Source organism: Bubalus bubalis, chromosome 21 (genome assembly GCF_019923935.1).
Source record: "Bubalus bubalis isolate 160015118507 breed Murrah chromosome 21, NDDB_SH_1, whole genome shotgun sequence".
In the NCBI taxonomy this organism is placed as follows: Eukaryota; Metazoa; Chordata; class Mammalia; order Artiodactyla; family Bovidae; genus Bubalus; species Bubalus bubalis.
In genome coordinates this window covers 24,890,423-24,910,990 of record NC_059177.1, presented here as the reverse complement: position 1 = coordinate 24,910,990, position 20,568 = coordinate 24,890,423, and the positions used below count along the sequence as shown (strand labels likewise).

At 37.6% G+C, this 20,568-nt stretch overlaps 1 protein-coding gene across 1 annotated transcript in view; it reads left to right on the top strand.

The window, feature by feature from the left end:
* The window catches only part of CNTN6 (contactin 6), a 262,943-nt gene that overhangs the window by 224,888 nt on the left and 17,487 nt on the right, over positions 1 to 20,568 (top strand). Inside the window, exons 13-19 of the mRNA XM_025272271.3 lie at positions 330 to 447; positions 1,059 to 1,217; positions 1,340 to 1,489; positions 4,254 to 4,324; positions 11,163 to 11,397; positions 11,510 to 11,625; positions 13,455 to 13,641. Of these exons, the coding sequence (XP_025128056.3) occupies positions 330 to 447; positions 1,059 to 1,217; positions 1,340 to 1,489; positions 4,254 to 4,324; positions 11,163 to 11,397; positions 11,510 to 11,625; positions 13,455 to 13,641 (1,036 nt within the window). The remainder of the gene's footprint in view (positions 1 to 329; positions 448 to 1,058; positions 1,218 to 1,339; positions 1,490 to 4,253; positions 4,325 to 11,162; positions 11,398 to 11,509; positions 11,626 to 13,454; positions 13,642 to 20,568) is intronic.

Below are 20,568 nucleotides of genomic sequence, written 5' to 3'. Positions count from 1 at the left end.
AATAAAGTGAATCAAGCCTTTTACATGAATCAACATTGTTGTTAATTATTGTCCCCATATTTATTTGCATGGATAATCACTCACTGTCTGTTTACAAAGCTGCATCTGTTTTTATTTTGTTTTATGTCTTTCATAGAAATGCTTGTGTTCTAGATGCAATTATAATTAAGGGGGTAATAAAAGGGGTCAAGTATGAAAAAGTATAATGATACTGGTATATCTCCTAATTTCAGAGGTGCCTCATATTTTGTATTTATCCAGCTTAAAAAAAAAATGAGACCTGCTGGGTGTCATTATGTTTTTATCCCTTTTTCCCTTTCTATCTACAGGAATCTGTTGGGGATTTGATGATAAGGAATATTCAATTAAATCATTCAGGAAAATATCTATGCACAGTGAAAACGACTCTTGAAAGTTTATCTGCTGATGGTGATATCATTGTGAGAGGTAAGCATAAATGGTTTATGGAAAATAGAGGGCAGCACTGTTTATTCACAATCAAAGACATTAATATGTACATGGTAGATCTTTGAGTAACCACATTATGATAAAGCAGTAAAATAAATAGCACAATTTTTTTTCCTAAACTCCAACACCCCAGGGTGTGACTACAGATAGGAACATTGAATTGAGTAGGTTTTGTTTCTTTATAAGGAATGATCAGACTTAGCTAGCAGTATTGGTCCCTAAAACTTAGATATGCTTTCTATTCATAATAAACCACTCTTGTTTTTGAAGTTCTCCATATCAGTTGCATTTATTTGAGTTAGCTTTCGAGAGAGGAATGGGTGAGAATGGTTCTGTTTTTGAGATTAGCTCTCTATTGGATGATATTCAACAATCCCATGACTGGCATTTTCTAATCTTCAAAGGAAGCATTTCTAAATTAATCTCTCACCATGTAAGCTGAATTAATAGGGTTTTTTATCACAAGTAATGTGCTAAAATACATTATGTTCAATATTTTATTTTCTAAGCATGACAGATCAAATATCCTTGTCCCAAATCCACAAATTTAACAATTTCTAATATAGTCATCATAAAACATGTTTTTCAAGGTCCCCCAGGGCCCCCAGAGGATGTAAGAGTGAAACATATTTCCAGTACTACTTGTCAACTAAGCTGGAGACCAGGCTCAGATAATAACAGCCCCATTCAAATATTTAGTATTCAGGCTCGGACACCATTTTCTGTGGGTTGGCAGGCTGTTTCTACAGGTAAGTGATGCATGATTTTGGATGACTTTCTAAAACAGATACTTTGTTTTGTTTTGATTAAATAGTTGTTTTTTTTTTAATTAGTGCCAATTTAGTTGCCTAAAGCATAACCTTCTTTTCAGTTCCAGAAATTCTCAATGGTAAGACATTCAATGCAACAGTGGTTGGTTTGAATCCTTGGGTTGAATACGAATTTCGTGTAGTTGCTGGGAACAGCATTGGGATTGGAGAACCAAGCAAGCCATCAGAATTGTTAAGAACCAAATCATCAGGTAAGATATCAATGTCTTCTAAAGATGAAGAAGATTGTTTATGATATAGTTCCTAAAGATAATAAGTGAGAAGTCATGTAGCATTTTTGGTCCACAATCAGAAGCAGTAAACCAGTGGCTCTTACTTTCCATTTTTATATGCACAGAGCAATGTGTATTGTCTCCAAAAAGTGAATTCAAAACAAGATGATTAAGAAGGCATGTCAAAAATAAGAATTTTCCAAAAGCAGTCCTTTCATCTTATCTATTTTCTAGCCAAAATCCAATAGAGAATCTGTAGATTTGTAAATGTAAATATATTACCAATTGTTTCATTAAATATTGTAGCCAAGAATTAACTACGAATCTGTTGGTGCAGTCAGCCACACATTTCCACTTATTTTTCAACTCTGACCTAGCTTTGCAGCTTCAATGAGTGATAGCATCAATTTTTCCACATGCAAATGAGGTGAATGTTAAACTCATTTAACAGAAGCACTAATTGAGCATCAAGTGGTTTGCTGAACAGAAGAATACAAGTAGAACCTGCCTCAGAAATCACACCTTCTTAAACTCTTTTCAATGGATACTCTTTGTTCCACTCAAACTTTCACATCCAAGGTAACATTTGATAATCTCAATGAATCTAGCCAAAAAAATTCATATTCTTATCCAGTCACCTATGAAGGATCATGCTGCTGCTGGCTTGGTTTAACACACACAAATTACTTCCAAAAAAGTGTGTGCAACTGTCAGATGTCAATAAATCACTTTTTAAACTAAAGGTAATGTAAGTCATTTTATTATAGGACTGGGGCTGGAAAATAATATATTCGATAGTGATATCATAAATTAAATCATTCTAAAAAAATTTAGAGCTAAGAGATGAGTCTTTAATAGAAGAAAAGGAAGGCCAGGATGTAGCTGATGATCTTGGACAGTCAGTATTAGAAAGCAGACATCCAGACTTAAGCTCCAGCATTCACCATTAACAGTAGTCCATGAACTAAATGTGAAAAGGCCTGACATAGTGAAATGCCTAAACATAGAAATTCCCAAGCCCTATCACAGAACAACCTTATATGAATCTAGACATGTGCCTCATGACTCTGGATACTAGCTTCAGTTTAAATTGTTTAAAGCTGATTTGTATTATGGAAGCTCTGGGCAGTGTTGATGCTGACTCTAAAGGTTTACAATTAAGTTTTTAATGTCACTTTCTGTTAATCACTGATACTCTCATTTCAGTAGCATAATGAAACTTGGTATTTATAATGATTTTCCTGAATCTCCAAATCATACTGAAGTGTGACTTTTTTTTGAGGGATGGTATCATCAAAAATAATTCCTCTCAATATGGTTTTAGTATTAGTATGGTTTGTTTGAAAACTGAATAAAAAAAGGAACTGCTATTACCCAGAATACTGATGACTTTGAAAGAGTTAAGCATAATTTAAAATAATTTTCTTATACATCTGAACTATTCAATTGTCCTAAAGTATGTCACTGTAAAGCTATCATGTACTAAAAATCCTTGCAACTATAGAATCTATTCTGATTCACACTGCACTTGGCCAAAGGCATTGGAAGACTTAGAAAATAGAGTATGGGTGCAAGGCAATCATCTGAATAAATTCTGAAGATCAAAATTGGCAAAGTTAGGGTTAATGTGAATATGAAAGTGGGTAATGTTTGGTGTTACTATTTAAAAAGGAAAGGAGATTATTGTATCCTTATATCATTTATGGAGTTAAATATGTATGAAATGGGAATAAATAAAATAAGTAGTTTAGATTTATCTGAATGGTACCCATGGTAGAAGAAAAATTTTAAATGAGAAATTAAACATTGCATATTTTAATTTAAAATGATTGAATATAAATAATTGCATATAATTCAACCTTTAAAAAGTATCCTTATCACAGATTTAGCATACATTTGTTATTATTTCAGGAAAACTGCTTTTTAACACTTCAACATGTATAAAGTAAAACTTCATTCTGATTACACACTACACTACTCCACTCATGCTCACAGTTGTCATCAATTCTACAATTTACCTTGAAATGTTTATATTTCATTATACTAGTCCTTACAAAGGTACAGTTGAAGGATGTATATTTTCCTAATTTGTAGACATGATCAGTCTCTGTATTATTCTACCACTGAGTCTTAGGGTACTGAAGTTAAACCCAGGTAATTCTCTCAATCACATCCTTGATCAGAGAACATCTTCTTACATTGACTGTGAAAAATTAGAGGAAAGGTCCTGTTCTGTAGTGAGAGATTTGAGATTCAAACATGAAATTATAAACCAAGACTATTTTAATTGATATATTTTAAGGATTCATTTTTAATCGTTAAAATATCCTGATGACTAACAAAAAGAAAAATTATTTTAGTTTGTTTATTGGAAAAAAATTAATTAATAGACTGCCTCAGTAATTTGTTTACAGCACAACTGTATAATTAGGCACTAAATCAGCAGTGTTGCTGTTACCATCTGAATGGAACATCATTTTGCCAATTAGTAGATGATGCATAATAATATCAAACACATGATGTTACTCGATTTTGGAGCCAGGGTGCTCATGTATCAAACACTGTGTCCTCTCTCTTAGAAATTTTGATATGTGTAAACATAATTTATGTTCATTAAAAATGAAGACTCTCTCATAATGTGCCTGCGTGAGATTTTTTTAAGGTGAAATCCAAAAATAAAGTTCTTCATGATGAAAAAATACTTTAATAATTGCCATCCTACGTTTCTCTTGGTTGCTTTTAGTCCCTGCCGTGGCACCAACAAACATCAATGGAGGAGGAGGAAGTCGGTCTGAACTCATCATTACTTGGGAGGTAATTTTCTATCCAACTCAGTTATTTTGAGGGAAAAAGATTTAGCTGGCCAAGAAGAATATTGAAAAACAAAGAAGATTTATTTGATCACTATTGAGTATATAAAAATACATGGTATGAGAGACTCCTGATGATGCATAATTTAGAGGAAGTATTGGAAAATTTTTGTATTTTTCCCCCAATTAAGAGAGTATTTTTCCCCCAACAATTGTGTTGACTAACTCAATACAATTCTTTCCCAAATATGAAACATAGCCCGATGTCTGCTGATGGTGGGTCAGTAGCATTTTTCTTACTAGTTGATGAACTAGAAATTATTTTATTTATTACCTCTAAATATTCATGAGTTAGGCTCAGCAGAATGCAGGTAAAAAATAATTTTTTCCCTATCATTGCTCTTTAAATCCTTCCAATTTGTTCTTCCCTGCATGTAGATGAAAGCTTAGGCAGACGGCATAGCTTTTGTAATCATCATTATTAACAGGTAGGTTGATTTTTGTACTTTAAAATTTTTTAAACCTGTTTGTTATTACCATAAAATTTGGACTTTCAGCCAATCTAAAGTTTCTCATTTCCAGATGCTCAGGTCTGCCTTAGGTAAGGAATTCAATAGTGTGAAAGAGAATACATATTCAGTTCTCCCCTTTCCTTCATTCTGCTATTCAATTTCTCCTTTCCCAAGATAATTCCTCCAGAGTTATAGTGAATTAGGATTGGGAGAAGAGGTAATGGACAGAAATGGTCCTGGTTGATGGTCATTTGTAATTTGCCTTTGGTATACTCTAACTGACATTTCAGAGAGCAGTTGTTTGTTTTGCCATGATTTTTTTTGGTGGTGGTGGTGGGGAAGGTCCAGGAGGTGCCCCACTGGGGCCTTCTAGTTGTCATCTCTTGGCGCAGGCTGTTGGAAGGTCTCCTCAGTTACTGGAGTCTGGTGGTCCATGGCCAGATTTTCGGTTATAGGTCATCTCTCTCTTCTAGATACTGTTTGTGGATAGCCCCTTTTAATGGTGCTCACGGACAGCTTCCTACATGGGCTTCAAATCTGCCCTCAGCAAACATACACCTTTGTTCCATGTTCTGTGGAGGTGCAATGAGTCCCCACTTGGCCTGTCTTTACTCTGCTACAATACACTGTCCAGGTCTCTCTCCTCTTTGGAAGTTTCTCAGGCATTTGCCAGTTAAAAGAACCCACATCCCCCAAATTCCAGACAAATTCCCCATATCCCCCACATTCCATGAGTCTTTTTTTTTTTTTCCTGAAGCCTTGTCACTTGGTTAGGCAAGAGGTAAGAAGTAGCCCCTTTACTTCTCTTGGGCAGGGGGTGGGAATACACAGCTTTTTCTACAATTGTCTCAAAAGAAATATCTCCCTACTAGTCTCTCCCTTAAATCAGCACTCCCTTTCTGTGCATTTTTCTTGGGTCATTCCCTTGTGGCTCAGCTAGTAAAGAATCCACCTGCAATGCAGGAGACCTGGGTTCAGTCCTTGGGTTTGGAAGATCCCCTGGAGAAGGGAACAGCTACTCACTCCAACATTCTGGCCTGGAGAATTCCATGGACTATACAGTCCATGGGGTCGCTAAGAGTCGGACACGACTGAGCGACTTTCACTTTTATTTTTCATAGGCTAAGTTGTGCCAAGGAGTCCTACATATAAATGGTTTGTACTCTTTGGAATGCATTGCATTTCATGCCTTTATTATCAGCTTTGAGCCTCAGGTATAATTGATAAAAGAGCCTTGCCATGTCATTGCCCCGTGTACTTGCTTTTGACACAGTGATGATAATTTTCATAGCCATAACATCTACTTCTTTGGACATTTTAACATTACACCTAAGAACATGATGGCCATGGATGTTTTAGTTAAAAATTGTGATGTCTGATACATTAGAGGGGCTCTCATTAAGAGGTCGGGGGTGATTCATGCCTCAGGAGATATTTTACAATACCTGAGGACGTGTATGGTTTTTTACAACTGAGGGGAGGGTTGTATCTGAGGTGAGAATGCTGATGAACATCCTACAATGCACAGGATAGTACCCACCCCCACTCATGACAATAAAATACATGCCCCCAGATGTCAAGAGCGCTGAGGTTGAGAAATACCATTGCAGAACAGTAGTAATACATTGCATCTGTAAATGATTTTGCAGTAGTATAAAACATTCTATATACATGGTTCATTTTATTCCCCACGAAATTCCATTACAGAAAGAGTAGTAGTATTAAGCTCTCTTCATATGAGAGAACATGGAGACACATAGATGTTTTCTAAAAGTTGGGACAGAGAGCCAGGAGCCAGGTGTGGCCCTGGGAGAGTGATGGGATCCTAAGAGGCCTGACACAGGGGTAACTCACTTGTCGAGAACTTACAGGATTTTAGATGCTGTGCTGGACATTTCATGTCATTTACTCCATGACAGTGTTAGGTGGTCATGATGCCACATCCAGAAAACAGATTTAGAAATGTGAGACTGATGGACAGAGAAGCATCTGACCACAGGCCTTTCATTCCATTCTCTTTCACTTTGTCCTGAATTAGAATTCCAATGGTTCCTATGCAAAGTTAGGGTTCAGGGAAGGTGGGAGTTCTGTATTTGCTTTGAATATTAAGTTAAAATAATTCCTGTCTACCAAACAAGTTTCCCACAAAAAACACTGACTCTCGAGTGGTCTAAAAGGATTGTTTTTATGGAATGGTGAGTAGGTTATATAGGTTTCAATATTCTTTGAAAGTCATATGAGTATTTCATCAGTTGCCTGACTTCACCTATTTTTTTCCTCCATGGTCAGTAATTACTAAAGGTAGGTAAATTGTGGTTTTTACTCAGTCTATACATGGGGATAATGGGAAATTCTATGTATACTATTCTTAAATAGAGATGATATAAATTAACAACAAAAAATCTTTCCATGATTTATAGTGTTCTTTTTCTTAAGCTGGGTTCCACAGACCTTCACTTACAGGCCAAATCTGGCCTCCTGCCTGAAATACATTCACCACCACCAGTCCTATTCTCTTATGTGTTCTATATTGCTGCTTTTGTGTTGCTGCAAGAGACCCTAGATTCCCCAATATTTGAGAATCTATCACTTTACAAAAATTTTTTTCTGACCTAAATTTTTTAAAAATTCAATTAAAATCAATCCCTTTGTGTATTTTTCTTGGGATATCAAATATGCAGATACTAACAGAAACTATAAATGGATGCAAATTCCCATTTATCATTCACATTTGGCATCACGTACATGCAGTTACTGAGCCAAATTCTTCTGGTGCCCCAACTTCTTCAAGGAATCAGGTATGTATACCTAGGAGGAGATGAACACATTAGTTTGAGCCACCAGGAATGTAGTAATGTTTTTAATTCAATGAATGTGTAATTAATAAGTAATCACACTGTTCCAAGCAGTCAGGGTACAAAAATAAATTTTTAAGAAAAGGTCTGAATGCTCAGAACCCAACAGGACAGTCTTAACTCAGTCTGAGAGGATGTCAGTAGCATATCATCATAGCATATCTGAACAAGGTTTTGAAAAAGAACTTGGGAGTACAAAGAGACCACTGAAGGCCAAAGTCATTCATTGTGGATGAAGAAGTACCCCCTTGAACTTTTAGCACTAATCCAGGTCCAATCACTGTTCTAAATTCAGTTTGACTCCATCACTGTGGTTTATAATTACACTGTAGTATAATAGACCTATGTTTTCTTCTATACCAAAGTTATGTGTATTTTGTGTATATTTCTATTTTGGTTTGTTTTGTTTGCACTAACCTAGACATGATACCTGGAGAAGGCAATGGCACCCCACTCCAGTACTCTTGCCTGGAAAATCCCAAGGACGGAGGAGCCTGGTAGGCAGCAGTCCATGGGGTCGCACAGAGTCGAACACGACTGAGCGACTTCATTTTGACTTTTCACTTTCATGCATTGGAGAAGGAAATGGCAACCCACTCCAGTGTTCTTGCCTGGAGAATCCCAGGGACGGGGGAGCCTGGTGGGCTGTTGTCTATGGGGTCGCACAGAGTTGGACACGACTGAAGTGACTTAGCAGCAGCAGCAGCAGACATGATATCTAATCCTAGAGAAGGAATAACTGCTAACTCCTTTTCTAAAGTATTTTTACTCATATCTTCACATCTTATCTTCATTTATACTTCAAAGTACTCCCAACTTTGAGATGCTTGTGGTAAATATCTCACATAAAATGTGACTATAAAACACTGAACAGTAAAAGATAAACACCTAAACTGGCAGTTGGTACACTTTTTTCTAAAAGGTCAGTGAAACTATTCAGTCTTACAGGATGTATGGTCTTTTTTCACAACTGTTCAACCTTGCCATTGTCATTCAAAAGCCGTATATCATTATACATAACACAGGTGTGACTGTGTTTTCAAAACACTTTATTTTCAAAACCAGGCCTATAGATCAGGTTTGGTTCAAAGGCCATAGCTTGTTGACTCTTGGTCTATACTAAAAATTTATTTCCTACAGACACAGTGGTGAAAAATTATATTTTTAGCCTTTATCAGCTTTAAGAGATTTCATTACCAGTGGAATGTCTGAATTTCTGTATACTGTTGAATACTTTCTTTGTTTAAAGGAGAAAATTCTCTTTCTGGCCACCTTAAATAGCTCTGTATATTTCTCCATCATTGGATCAGCCAATATTAAAAGGATGAAAGGAAGAACCTAAAGAAGTCTCTTTTCCCTTCTAAACTGAATATGTTGGATGCAGATCTTTCTTGAGGGAATGCCATGTGAAACATTAATTGTACTTAGCTAACAAAAGCAGAAGTCCTCCATTTCTCAGATGAACTAAACATGCCGATTAAATCTGAGATTAGAGAAGCATCCAAAACAAGTCAAGTACTCTAGCAAGTGTCTTAAACTCTTATAAATCACTTCCATACCACTCAAAGTTAACTGTTTTAATTCTGATCTATCTGTGAAAGAGAAGTGTTAACACAAGAAAGCATTTTCTTTTCTAAGATTTCAAGACTGAGTATTTCTTCCACTTTTCACTGTCTGTATTTATTAGATTGTTCTACATGGTAAGAAGTAGAGACCAGCTCAGGTCATCTCGACTAATGGGGATTTATTTTAAAGATCATGTTTCCAACATCTGTTGGATCTTTAAAAAAGCAAGAGAATTCCAGAAAAACATCTACTTCTGCTTAATTGACTACACCAAATCCTTTGACTGTGTGAATCACAAAAAACTGTGGAAAATTCTTAAAGAGATGTGAATACCATACCACTTTACGTGCCTCCTGAGAAATCTATATGCAGGTCAAGAAGCAACAGTTAGAAATGGACATGGAACAACAGACTGGTTCCAAATTGGGAAAGGAGTATATCAAAGCTGTATATTGTCACCCTGCTTATTTAACTTATATGGGCAGAGTACATCATGTGAAATGCCAGGCTGGATGAAACATAAGCTCAAATCAAGATTGTTGGGAGAAATATCAACAACCTCAGATATGCAGATGATACCACTCTAAAGGAAGAAAGTGAGAGCCTCTTGATGAGCCCTGAATATTCTTTGGAGGGAACTGATTCTGAAGCTGAAGCTCCAATACTCTGGCCACCTGATGTGAAGAACTGACTCATTGGAAAAGACTCTGATGCTGGGAAAGATTGAAGGCAGGAGGAGAAGGGGATGACAGAGGATGAGATGGTTGGATGCATCACCAACTCAATGGACATGAGTTTGAGTAAGCTCTGGGAGTTCATGATGGACAGGATTCCATCATGGCGTGCTGCAGTCCATGCGGTCGCAAAGAGTTGGACATCACTGAGTGACTGAACTGAACTAAACTGATTTTAAAGCTACTTGAGAAATACTGAGAATGGGAAAAAGTCTCAGTAGCTAAGCAGACAGATTAAATGAAGAATTGAAACACTGTTCACCACTGTTCTGAGACCAGTAGCCCTATCCTGCTGTCAGCGACTCTGATAATCCAGCCCCAGCTCCAACAGTCCCTCCTGCTTGTCCTTCAGTTCTTCCCATTTACTTTACACCCAGTTTTCTACTTGACTAACAGCTAAATTCTGTCTCTTCTCTGTATAATTTACAGCTTCAACTTTCTCTTAGCTTCCACTGCCTCAGTGTCCTGCTACTGTACGTTTTCTACTTATTGCTTGCTCTAAGTTTATTTATTATTGCCCCCAAACACCTATGTATCATATTCAAATTCCATAATGGAGAGGACTTAAAGCATTCAGAGATTCTGATGGATAAAGAATATGTGGCGAGTATGTGTGTGTGTGTGTGTATATGTATATGCATCTTCTTTGTGTGTGTGTGTGTGTGTGTATATATATATATATATATAATGAAATAATACTCAACCATAAAAGGAATAAAATAATGCCCATTGCAGCAACATGATGCAACTAGGGATTATCATACTAAGTGAAGTAGTTCAAAAAGGGAAATGCAACTCTCATGATATCACTTACATGTGGAATCTAAAATATGGCACAAATAAACCTATCGACAAAAAAGAAACAGACTCACAGACATAGAGATCAGACTTGTGGTTGCCAAGAGGTAGCAGCAGGGAGGGAAGGTGATATAAGCATGTAAAACCTGTTTTATATTTCCATTTAAATTTTTCATTTATTTATCTGAGTATCTTTAATTGGGATCATTTTTCTAATTGGCATTCCCAATAGAAATTTTATTTTTTTAATAACTTCATTAATCAGTGTAAATATCCATCTTATCTCTATAAAAGATATGCCAAATAATCAATCAATATTATAATAGCTATACAAAATATTTTTGTAAATACTCAGTGACTGATCACTTCTGCCCAAGTCAATTCCAGAAGAACTACAGAATGGAGAGGACTTTGGATACATCGTCATGCTGCGGCCAGTAGGCTCGACAACCTGGACCAAGGAAAGAGTACCATCTGTAGAGTCATCAAGGTTTATTTACAGAAATGAAAACATCATCCCTCTCTCTCCCTTTGAAGTCAAAGTGGGTGTATATAATAAGGAAGGAGATGGACCCCTGAGTACTGCGTCCATTATCTACTCTGGGGAAGATGGTAAGTTGTAGTCAATACTGGAATTGTCCTCCTTGAGACTGTATGTATATTTTGCATTTGTTTTCTATGAACCACTCTGCTTAAGATAGTTGTGTCTTTCTCTGGATGGTAGAACCTCAACTGGCCCCAAGGGGAACTTCTGTTCAAAGCTTTTCTGCTTCAGAAATGGAGGTTTCATGGAATGCTATTGCCTGGAATAGAAACACTGGAAGAGTTCTGGGCTATGAGGTAATCCACAGTAATTTCACTCTGCACTCTGAATATGCCAGCTAGCAATAGCTCTGTTCAACAATCCTATACTACCAACCTAGTCCTTAATATAAGTTGCGCTATTCCGTGCTCAGTTGTGTCTGACTCTGTGTGACCCCATGCACTGTAGCCCACCAGGCTCATCTGTCCATGGGATTTCCCAGGCAAGAATACTGGAGTGAGTTGCTATTTATTCCTCCAAGAGATCTTCCTGACCCAGGGAAAGAACTTGTGTCTCCTGCATCTCTTGCATTGCAGGTGGATTCTTTACCGCTGAGCCAACCCAGGAAACCCTTAATATAAGATAGTGTGTGTCCAAAGCTACAGAGGGGAATTAATGACGAGGATCTTTCCAGGTGATCCTAAGCAAGTAAATTAACAAATGGTAGAATTTTAAAAGTCATCAGGTGATTATCTTATTTAATTATCCAAGCTACAGTCATGTTTGTTTCTTGGGGAGAAATAAGCATTTAATCTTTAGTGATGTTAAACCATAGACAAATCTTACTGGGAAACCTAATCCTGAACTGGAGCATTACTTGAAAAAAGCTAGTCATCTCGGAAAAGGCAGTTATGTGACAAGATAAAGCTTACATTCTCCTAATCTGCCTTTATAGTCTATATAGAGTGAAAAAAATCATTTCAAACTTACAGTCTTTCATTCTCAAAAAGTTAATAGATGGGACTTATTAATCAATTACTCTTCTTTGACTTGCAAATCTAATGATTCAAAAATGAGTAACAAGGTTTACTTCGTTTTGGTGTTAGAATGAAAGTAGGATTTTGCCTTTATTCTTTTTTCTCCTTTTATATGAACCATGTTGTCCAAACAGAAAGTTCTACTTTCTGTAGGTGCCTCTGCCACTCCAGTCCTAGAAGGCCATACCTCTTAAGTGAACCCTATTTATTTCTCAAAGATCATCTCTACTCTCCCCTGCTCTTTGAACTCTCTTATCTGATAATTATCTGGTTTTGTGTGTCTTCAAAGTCTTATAGCATTTATTTCCATATGATTTTCGGCAGATGCATCCTCTGCTTTCTTTTCACATATGTGCTCTAACATCTTAACTAGATTATAAGTGGTGCAAAGGCATGCCTTATGCTTTATGCTTTCTTGTCTTTTCCAATTTGCTTAAAACAGTGCTAATGTATAGGAAGGGATCAGTATATGCTGAATTAATAAGTCATCTGTGACTCAGAGAACTCTGGAAGAAATGTCAATAGCAAAACATCATAATGTGAGTCTTTCATTGAAACTATGACTCTTATTTTGTTCTGACTTACTACTGTATACCTGAGGCTTCAGCTCTGATGGCTCAGACAGTAAAGAATCTGCCTGCAAAGCTGAAGACTCCGGTTCGATCCCTGTGTCGGGAAGATCCCCTGGAGAAGAGAATGGCTACCCATTCCAGTATTCTTGCCTGGAGAATCCCATGGACAGAGGAGCCTGGTGGGCTACAGTCCATGGGGTTGCAAAGAGTCAGACATGACTGGGTGACTAACACTTTCACTTTTCACTTTTTTTTTGGTGGGGGGCGGATAAAGCTGTTACCCTTTAGATATTTCATGAAATATTTTATTATGATAATCTTAAAAAAATAGGTTTTCTCATTTCCATTGTGATTTCATATTTTTTAAAAAATTTCTTCCATATAAATTTTGGACTTTGATTATTTTGTTTTCATTGTATAACCATTTTAATTGAAAAATATCCTCTCGTTTGCGCTCCTGACTTCTTCCCATACACCACTGTGGCTGGCAGTTATTAGGAAACAATAAATTGCTTGTTTTATGTTTTTAATGAGCAGGTTTTATACTGGACAGATGATTCCAAAGAATCCATGATTGGCAAAATCAGGGTCAGTGGAAACATCACAACTAAAAATATCACAGGCCTGAAAGCTAACACCGTCTACTTTGCTTCTGTGAGAGCTTATAACACTGCTGGGACAGGGCCCGCAAGCCCTCCAGTCAACGTTACCACCAAGAAGTCCCGTAAGTATACATCACACTGTAGGGACCACAATTCACCTCCAATAAGAAGTATTTTATTGCTCAATTTCCATGTCATTCATCCCACCTCATCATTCTACTGATTGCTTTATTTAATCAGTGGATTTGGCCTATAAATCTGGATAGTTGTTGAAACTTTCTGATAACAACCAAAATGAACTGCTCTGATCTTTCTGGAGTTGCAAAAGAGAAAATACTTTGAGTATATAGATGAAAGACAGAGAATACAATGTCTTTGATGTCCTCTTCCAACTTGGGTTCAACATCTGACCTCCCATTCTGGGGATGTTAAGTGGTTAGTTTAATCTTTTAGTTTCAATATCCTCATCTGTAAAGTGAAGAATAAGTAGTACTGATTTTCTCACTGGGCCTTGTTCAAGATTGAAAGAAATACATAATACAAAGTGTCCAGCACATACTTTAGTAAATGCTTATTAAATAGGTTTTCTGTTTGTTTTTTGTTTGTCTTACCATTTGAGTCTTGATGTGATTCCTGCACTGTCAGATACCTAGATCTTTCCTTCTATGATATTATATCACTGCAAATTACTGGAAAGCCTCTGAAATCCAAGAATTAACTCTTCTGCTCTTTTTATCTCTCTTAACAATAAACTAAATATTTTTCACAAAGATAGGACCTATTGAATAAAGGATTCAGATCAGATCAGATTAGATCAGTTGCTCAGTCGTGTCCGACTCTTTGCGACCCCATGAATTGCAGCACACCAGGCCTCCCTGTCCATCACCAAGTCCCGGAGTTCACTCAGACTCACGTCCATCGAGTCAGTGATGCCATCCAACCATTTCATCATCTGTCGTCCCCTTCTCCTCCTGCCCCCAATCCCTCCCAGCATTAGGGTCTTTTCCAATGAGTCAACTCTTCGCATAAGGTGGCCAAAGGACTGGAGTTTCAGCTTTAGCATCATTCCTTCCAAAGAAATCCCAGGGCTGATCTCCTTCAGAATGGACTGGTTGGATCTCCTTGCAGTCCAAGGGACTCTCAAGAGTTTTCTCCAACACCACAGTTCTAAAGCATCAATTCTTCGGCGCTCAGCCTTCTTCACAGTCCAACTCTCACATCCATACATGACCACAGGAAAAACCATAGCCTTGACTAGACGAACCTTTGTTGGCAAAGTAATGTCTCTGCTTTTGAATATGCTATCTAGGTTGGTCATAACTTTCCTTCCAAGGAGTAAGCATCTTTTAATTTCATGGCTGCAGTCACCATCTGCAGTGATTTTGGAGCCTAAAAAAATACAGTCTGACACTGTTTCCACTGTTTCACCATGTATTTCCCATGAAGTGATGGGACCGGATGCCATGATCTTAGTTTTCTGAATGTTGAGCTTTAAGCCAACTTTTTCACTCTCCACTTTCACTTTCATCAAGAGGCTTTTGAGTTCCTCTTCACTTTCTGCCATAAGGCTAGTGTCATCTGTATATCTGAGGTTATTGATATTTCTCCCAGCAATCTTGATTCCATCTTGTGTTTCTTCCCGTCCAGTGTTTCTCATGATGTACTCTGCATATAAATTTAATAAACAGGGGGACAATATACAGCCTTGACGAACTCCTTTTCCTATTTGGGACCAGCCTGTTGTTCCATGTCCAGTTCTAACTGTTGCTTCCTGACCTGCATACAAATTTCTCAAGAGGCAGATCAGGTGGTCTGGTATTGCCATCTCTTTCAGAATTTTCCACAGTTTATTGTGATCCACACAGTCAAAGGCTTTGGCATAGTCAATAAAGCAGAAATAGATGTTTTTCTGGAACTCTCTTGCTTTTTCCATGATCCAGCGGATGTTGGCAATTTGATCTCTGGTTCCTCTGACTTTTCTAAAACCAGCTTGAACATCAGGAAGTTCACAGTTCACATATTGCTGAAGCCTGGCTTTGAGAATTTTGAGCATTACTTTACTAGCGTGTGAGATGAATGCAATTGTGTGGTAGTTTGAGCATTCTTTGGCATTGCCTTTCTTTGGGATTGGAATGAAAACTGACCTTTTCCAGTCCTGTGGCCACTGCTGAGTTTTCCAAATTTGCTGGCATATTGAGTGCAGCACTTTCACAGCATCTTCTTTCAGGATCTGGAATAGCTCAACTGGAATTCCATCACCTCCACTAGCTTTGTTCGTAGTGATGCTTTCTAAGGCCCACTTGACTTCACATTCCAGGATGTCTGGCTCTAGGTCAGTGATCACACCATCGTGTGCGGGGGACCAGCCCCGGCTGATCCAGGGTATTCGAAGGAGAGACGGCTAGGCGAGGGTCAGGGAATAACTGCTTAATTACACTTTAATTAAGGATACAAAGAGTAATAGAATAAGGATAGCTCAGTAGGAAAATTCAGTGGAGAAAAGAAGCTGAGTGGCTTGGTTTACGCGGAAAATCAATATAACCCGTGACACCAGGTTAGCTCTGACCACGGAGGCCGCAGGCGCCCTCTCGAATAGCGGAAGGTGCCCCACCTTAGACACCTTCTCGAGTGGGTCTTAGAAGCCCAGGCAAATAAATGGTCGCAGAGGACATCCGCGCTCCAGATGGACGCTCAGCCGGAAGTTAAAGGGAAAAATGACATGGGGAGACCAAGTTTCAGTGAACAAGGCCCGCACTTTATTTTCCAAAGTAGTTTTTATACCTTAAGGTATGCATAGAGGATAATGGGGGAAGGGGTAGAGTCATGCAGCAAGCCAGGCTTTCTTCCTGCAAACTTATCATATGCAAAAGTTCAGGTGATTGACATCATCTTCTGGCCCGGAGGCCTGTTAACATTTTAAGAAACTTATCTTTCTCTAAAGGTGATTATTCCAAAGTCAGGCGCCAGCCTTCCAAAAAGCATTGGACAAAGCGGCATTTTACATTTCTATACACCCATTATATCAATCAATACACTGCCAAGGACACAGTAGGTAAGGAGTATGGAGACTTAGCAGCAAACATTGGCCCAACAAGTGAAAAACCCTTCACCAATACATTTTCTAATCAATCTTTTAACTACTCAAAGGAATCTGTGTTTAGGCAGTTTAGAACATCTCCTGCCTCTCACAGTTGGGAGGCTCTGAACAATCACACGTGGCCGGAAAAACCTATTCAGGCAGGCTAGAGGATTTCCAAAGGAGTTTGTAGGTTAAACACTGTCACACCCAGGAATTATTAACTGGAGCCGTAAGCTAACTCTTTTTCCAGAGAGAGGTAGTGGGGGACAGCCCCCTGTAAAGTCAGAGGTGTAGGTGAAAGCACAAAGCAGAAAGTAGGCAGACTCTGGTTTTGGGGGTAGATGCTCGAGAATTTCCAGGGGGACTCCTGAGGCTCGATCCCGCCTTTGCGTATGCCGAGCCTCCTTCCTCATGACCTTTGTCATGGGCGGAGTGCCTCACACTGGCTCCCGGCAGTGATAGAATTCCAGTTGAGCTATTCCAGATCCTGAAAGATTATGCTGTGGAAAGTGCTGCACTCAATATGCAATATGCACTCAATATGTAATATGCCGGCTCCCGGCATCTCCCCCTTTTTTATTTCTTAAAACAGCCAGATGTAGCTCAGTCGCGAGCTTTTGAATGTTCTGCCGAAGAATCCTGACAATACAAGGAAGAATGATTATGAGAAGATTAGACAGAATGTTTTTTTCCAGAAATAAAAGTTAGAGAAGGTGTGAAAAAAGTCATTAGCTGCTCCAGCGGCGGTAAAATCCAGTTGAGAGTGTTTCAGGGTCTGTATTTGATTAGGAAGTTTCCCTAAGTCCAGGCCAATGTCGGAGCTGTTCCAAACACCTGAGATATGATTTGTAATTTTTTTTTTTTTTTTCCATTTATAATCGGTCTCATTTACCTTTAAAGATGTCACACATATCCACCGGTAATCAGCGTGGCAAGACAGAGCCATTTTCACTTTTAAAGCCTGTAAATCAGTCCCAATATGCATTATTGCCTCTTCTAAGGCATCTACTCTCATCTCTAATTTCCTATCTATAGCTTCCTGTGTTGTTCGAGTTAGTGAAACATTTTTAGACATGGTATCAACATATTGGGCAGTATGCACTTGTTGAGTCAATGATATTGCTGCCACAGTAACAGAAGTAATTGCGGTTATTAAAGCTGATATTCCTAAAATAAGTAAGCCCACAAATCATCGCAATCGCATTAAATCCTGAAGTTGTTGTAATACAGCAAGACTATAGTTATATCAATAAGTGGTTACATTATAAGATAAGGTGGACGTTGTAACACTACAAAGGAGCAAACATTATATTGAGGGTTTAAATAAGATGAGAGCATACATTATTCACAGGTCACTACATTGGGTCCACCAGTTTAAAGTCACATGTACATTAAGTTTTCCAGAATCGTTGGTAAAGAGAAAAACATAAGAAGAGGGTAGACAAGCCAAAACAGAATAAGTAGAATTATTTTCTGGTTGGAGTTTGTGCTGCAGCAGCCCCGTCGGTCCCGCCGGGATCTCGATGTTTATCTTGCCTCCCCTTCTGGCGGGCTCCTCTTTTGTGATCGAAGCAATGGAGGAACTGGATGTCTGGGGGTCTGCAACATGGTGAATCAGCCTGTCTAAATTGGAGAATCTGCATCCTGTGGAAAAATATAAGCACATCCTCGACCGATAGTTAATAATGGGTCAGGACCCTTCCTTTGTCCTGAGAAGAGGTCCTTCCATTTGACTAAGGGTTTTGTATTTAATTGCTCCAGGCACCAATGGGAAGCATTTCAGTAATTCCAGCTGAATCAGTATTTAAAATATTTATTATGAAAAGAGCATGTTGCAAGATTTGATGGGGAGAACTATACTTAAACTCCCCTTCTTTTAGTTTTTGAATTTGGATTTTTAATGTTTGATGCGCTCTTTCAACAATGGCTTGTCCCTGTGGGTAATAAGGGATGCCTGTATTATGTTTAATTTGAAACTTGATACAAAATTCCTGAAAAGACTTAGAAGTGTAAGCAGGAGCATTGTCAGTTTTCAAAGCTTTTGGCAGGCCCAAATATGAAAAACAAGTAAAGAGATGTTGTATCACATCTTTACCTGCCTCTCCGGTACGAGCAGTTGTAATAATAACGTGATAAAAGGTATCTACAGTTACATGAACAAAAGACAGTTTTCCAAATGAAGAAACATGAGTTACATCCATTTGCCAGAGTACGTTAGGTTTGAGACCATGAGGATTAACTCCCATAGGTAGATTATTATAAACAGTGGGGCAGTGTAAGTAAGAATGCACAATCTCTCGAGCAGTCTCTCTGGGAATTTGGAATTGTTATCTTAAGGCAGTAGCGTATTGATGATGAAGTGAGTGAGAGGCTCTGGCCTCCTCAATCACAGTAGCCACTGTATTTCTGGTTAACAAGTCAGCCAAATCATTAAAGGCATTTAAAGGGCCGGGCAATCTGGAATGAGCCCGAATATGTCCAATGAAAAATATTTTATTTCTTTTCCAAATTTGTTGTTGTAATTTAGTTAACAAATGAAATATGGTAGTTTTATTTTCAGGCAGGACCGCAGTCTCAATGTGTGTAAACAGCCTGACCACATACTGAGAATCAGAGTAAAGATTAAATTCCTCATCTGCAAACATAGCAAAAGCCTCTATGACTGCTGTTATTTCAGCTCTTTTAGCTGAAGTTTTTTGTGTTTTTAAAACTTTTTGGTGATTTTTAGTAACTATGAAGGCTTTACCATTTGCTGACCCATCAGTAAAGGCTATCTGAGCATTTGGAATAGGAGACTGTTTATATCTGACAGGAAAATTAACTGGATGTCTGGATATAAAATTCAGCAAAGCATGTGAAGGTAAATGATGCAAAAATTTTGACCAAAATAGTTTCCTATAGCAATCTGCCAATTTTTATCAAACATTAGAAGCACATCAAGTTGTTCTTTATTATATGGAATTACAATTTCTGATGGCTCTTTACCAAATAATTCAATGTTCCGCTTTTTTCCTTTAATATCAAAGTAGCTATCAATCCTGGATAAGAAGCCGCTACTTTTTTAGTTTGAGCGGGAAGATGGACCCACTCTAGGGAGCCGTTTTGCCATAAAACCAATTTTTTGTCTGGCTTCCCCAATTACACCTATGGGGGTTTTATGGCAAAGGAATTGTCAAGCAGTTGTCAATTTAATTTTTAAAATTTACATTTTAACAACATAAATTTAGAGATATGTTAATTTAGGTCTAATGTTTAGTTTAAGTCTCTGTATAAATTTAAATAATAAATGTATAACCTCCTTATCTCATTTTAGTATACAGATATACCTAAATGCAAAATGTATTTATATATGTATTTATATATGGCAACAAGTATAAACTTATTGACATATATATAAATCAATATACTTGAATTAATCGTTATAATTAATATATTAATTAATATATATACTACAGCAATACAACACGTACACAGCTAATACCAACCAACACAAACCAATGCACTGCAATAATACATGTCACACATATATAATATAATTATACAGTATATAGAACATATATCATCACAGCATCAATCCATACCAATTAATATCAGCCACTCACACATTATATTACTGCAATATATATTTAATTATACAGTATATATATAATATGTATATATAGTATACATATTTATATACAAATTAGTTAAGTATAGATCTATAAATAGAATTAGGTATACCTTTATTATATTTTATTTATACCCATACCTAACTAGGCAAACTGTAATTATGTAAATATATTTATATTATGTATTTATAACAACATATAAAGTCTTGTTAATTGTACCTCCTGTTGATAACTAAGAAATTGAGAAAACTCCTTCTCTGAATATCTCTTATTTGAGATAGCATGTCCCTCCCCCATAGGGTAAAGGGGAGCTAGGAACTACATAGGGTTGAAAAGTTCCACAGGTATCCTCAAACTGCCAA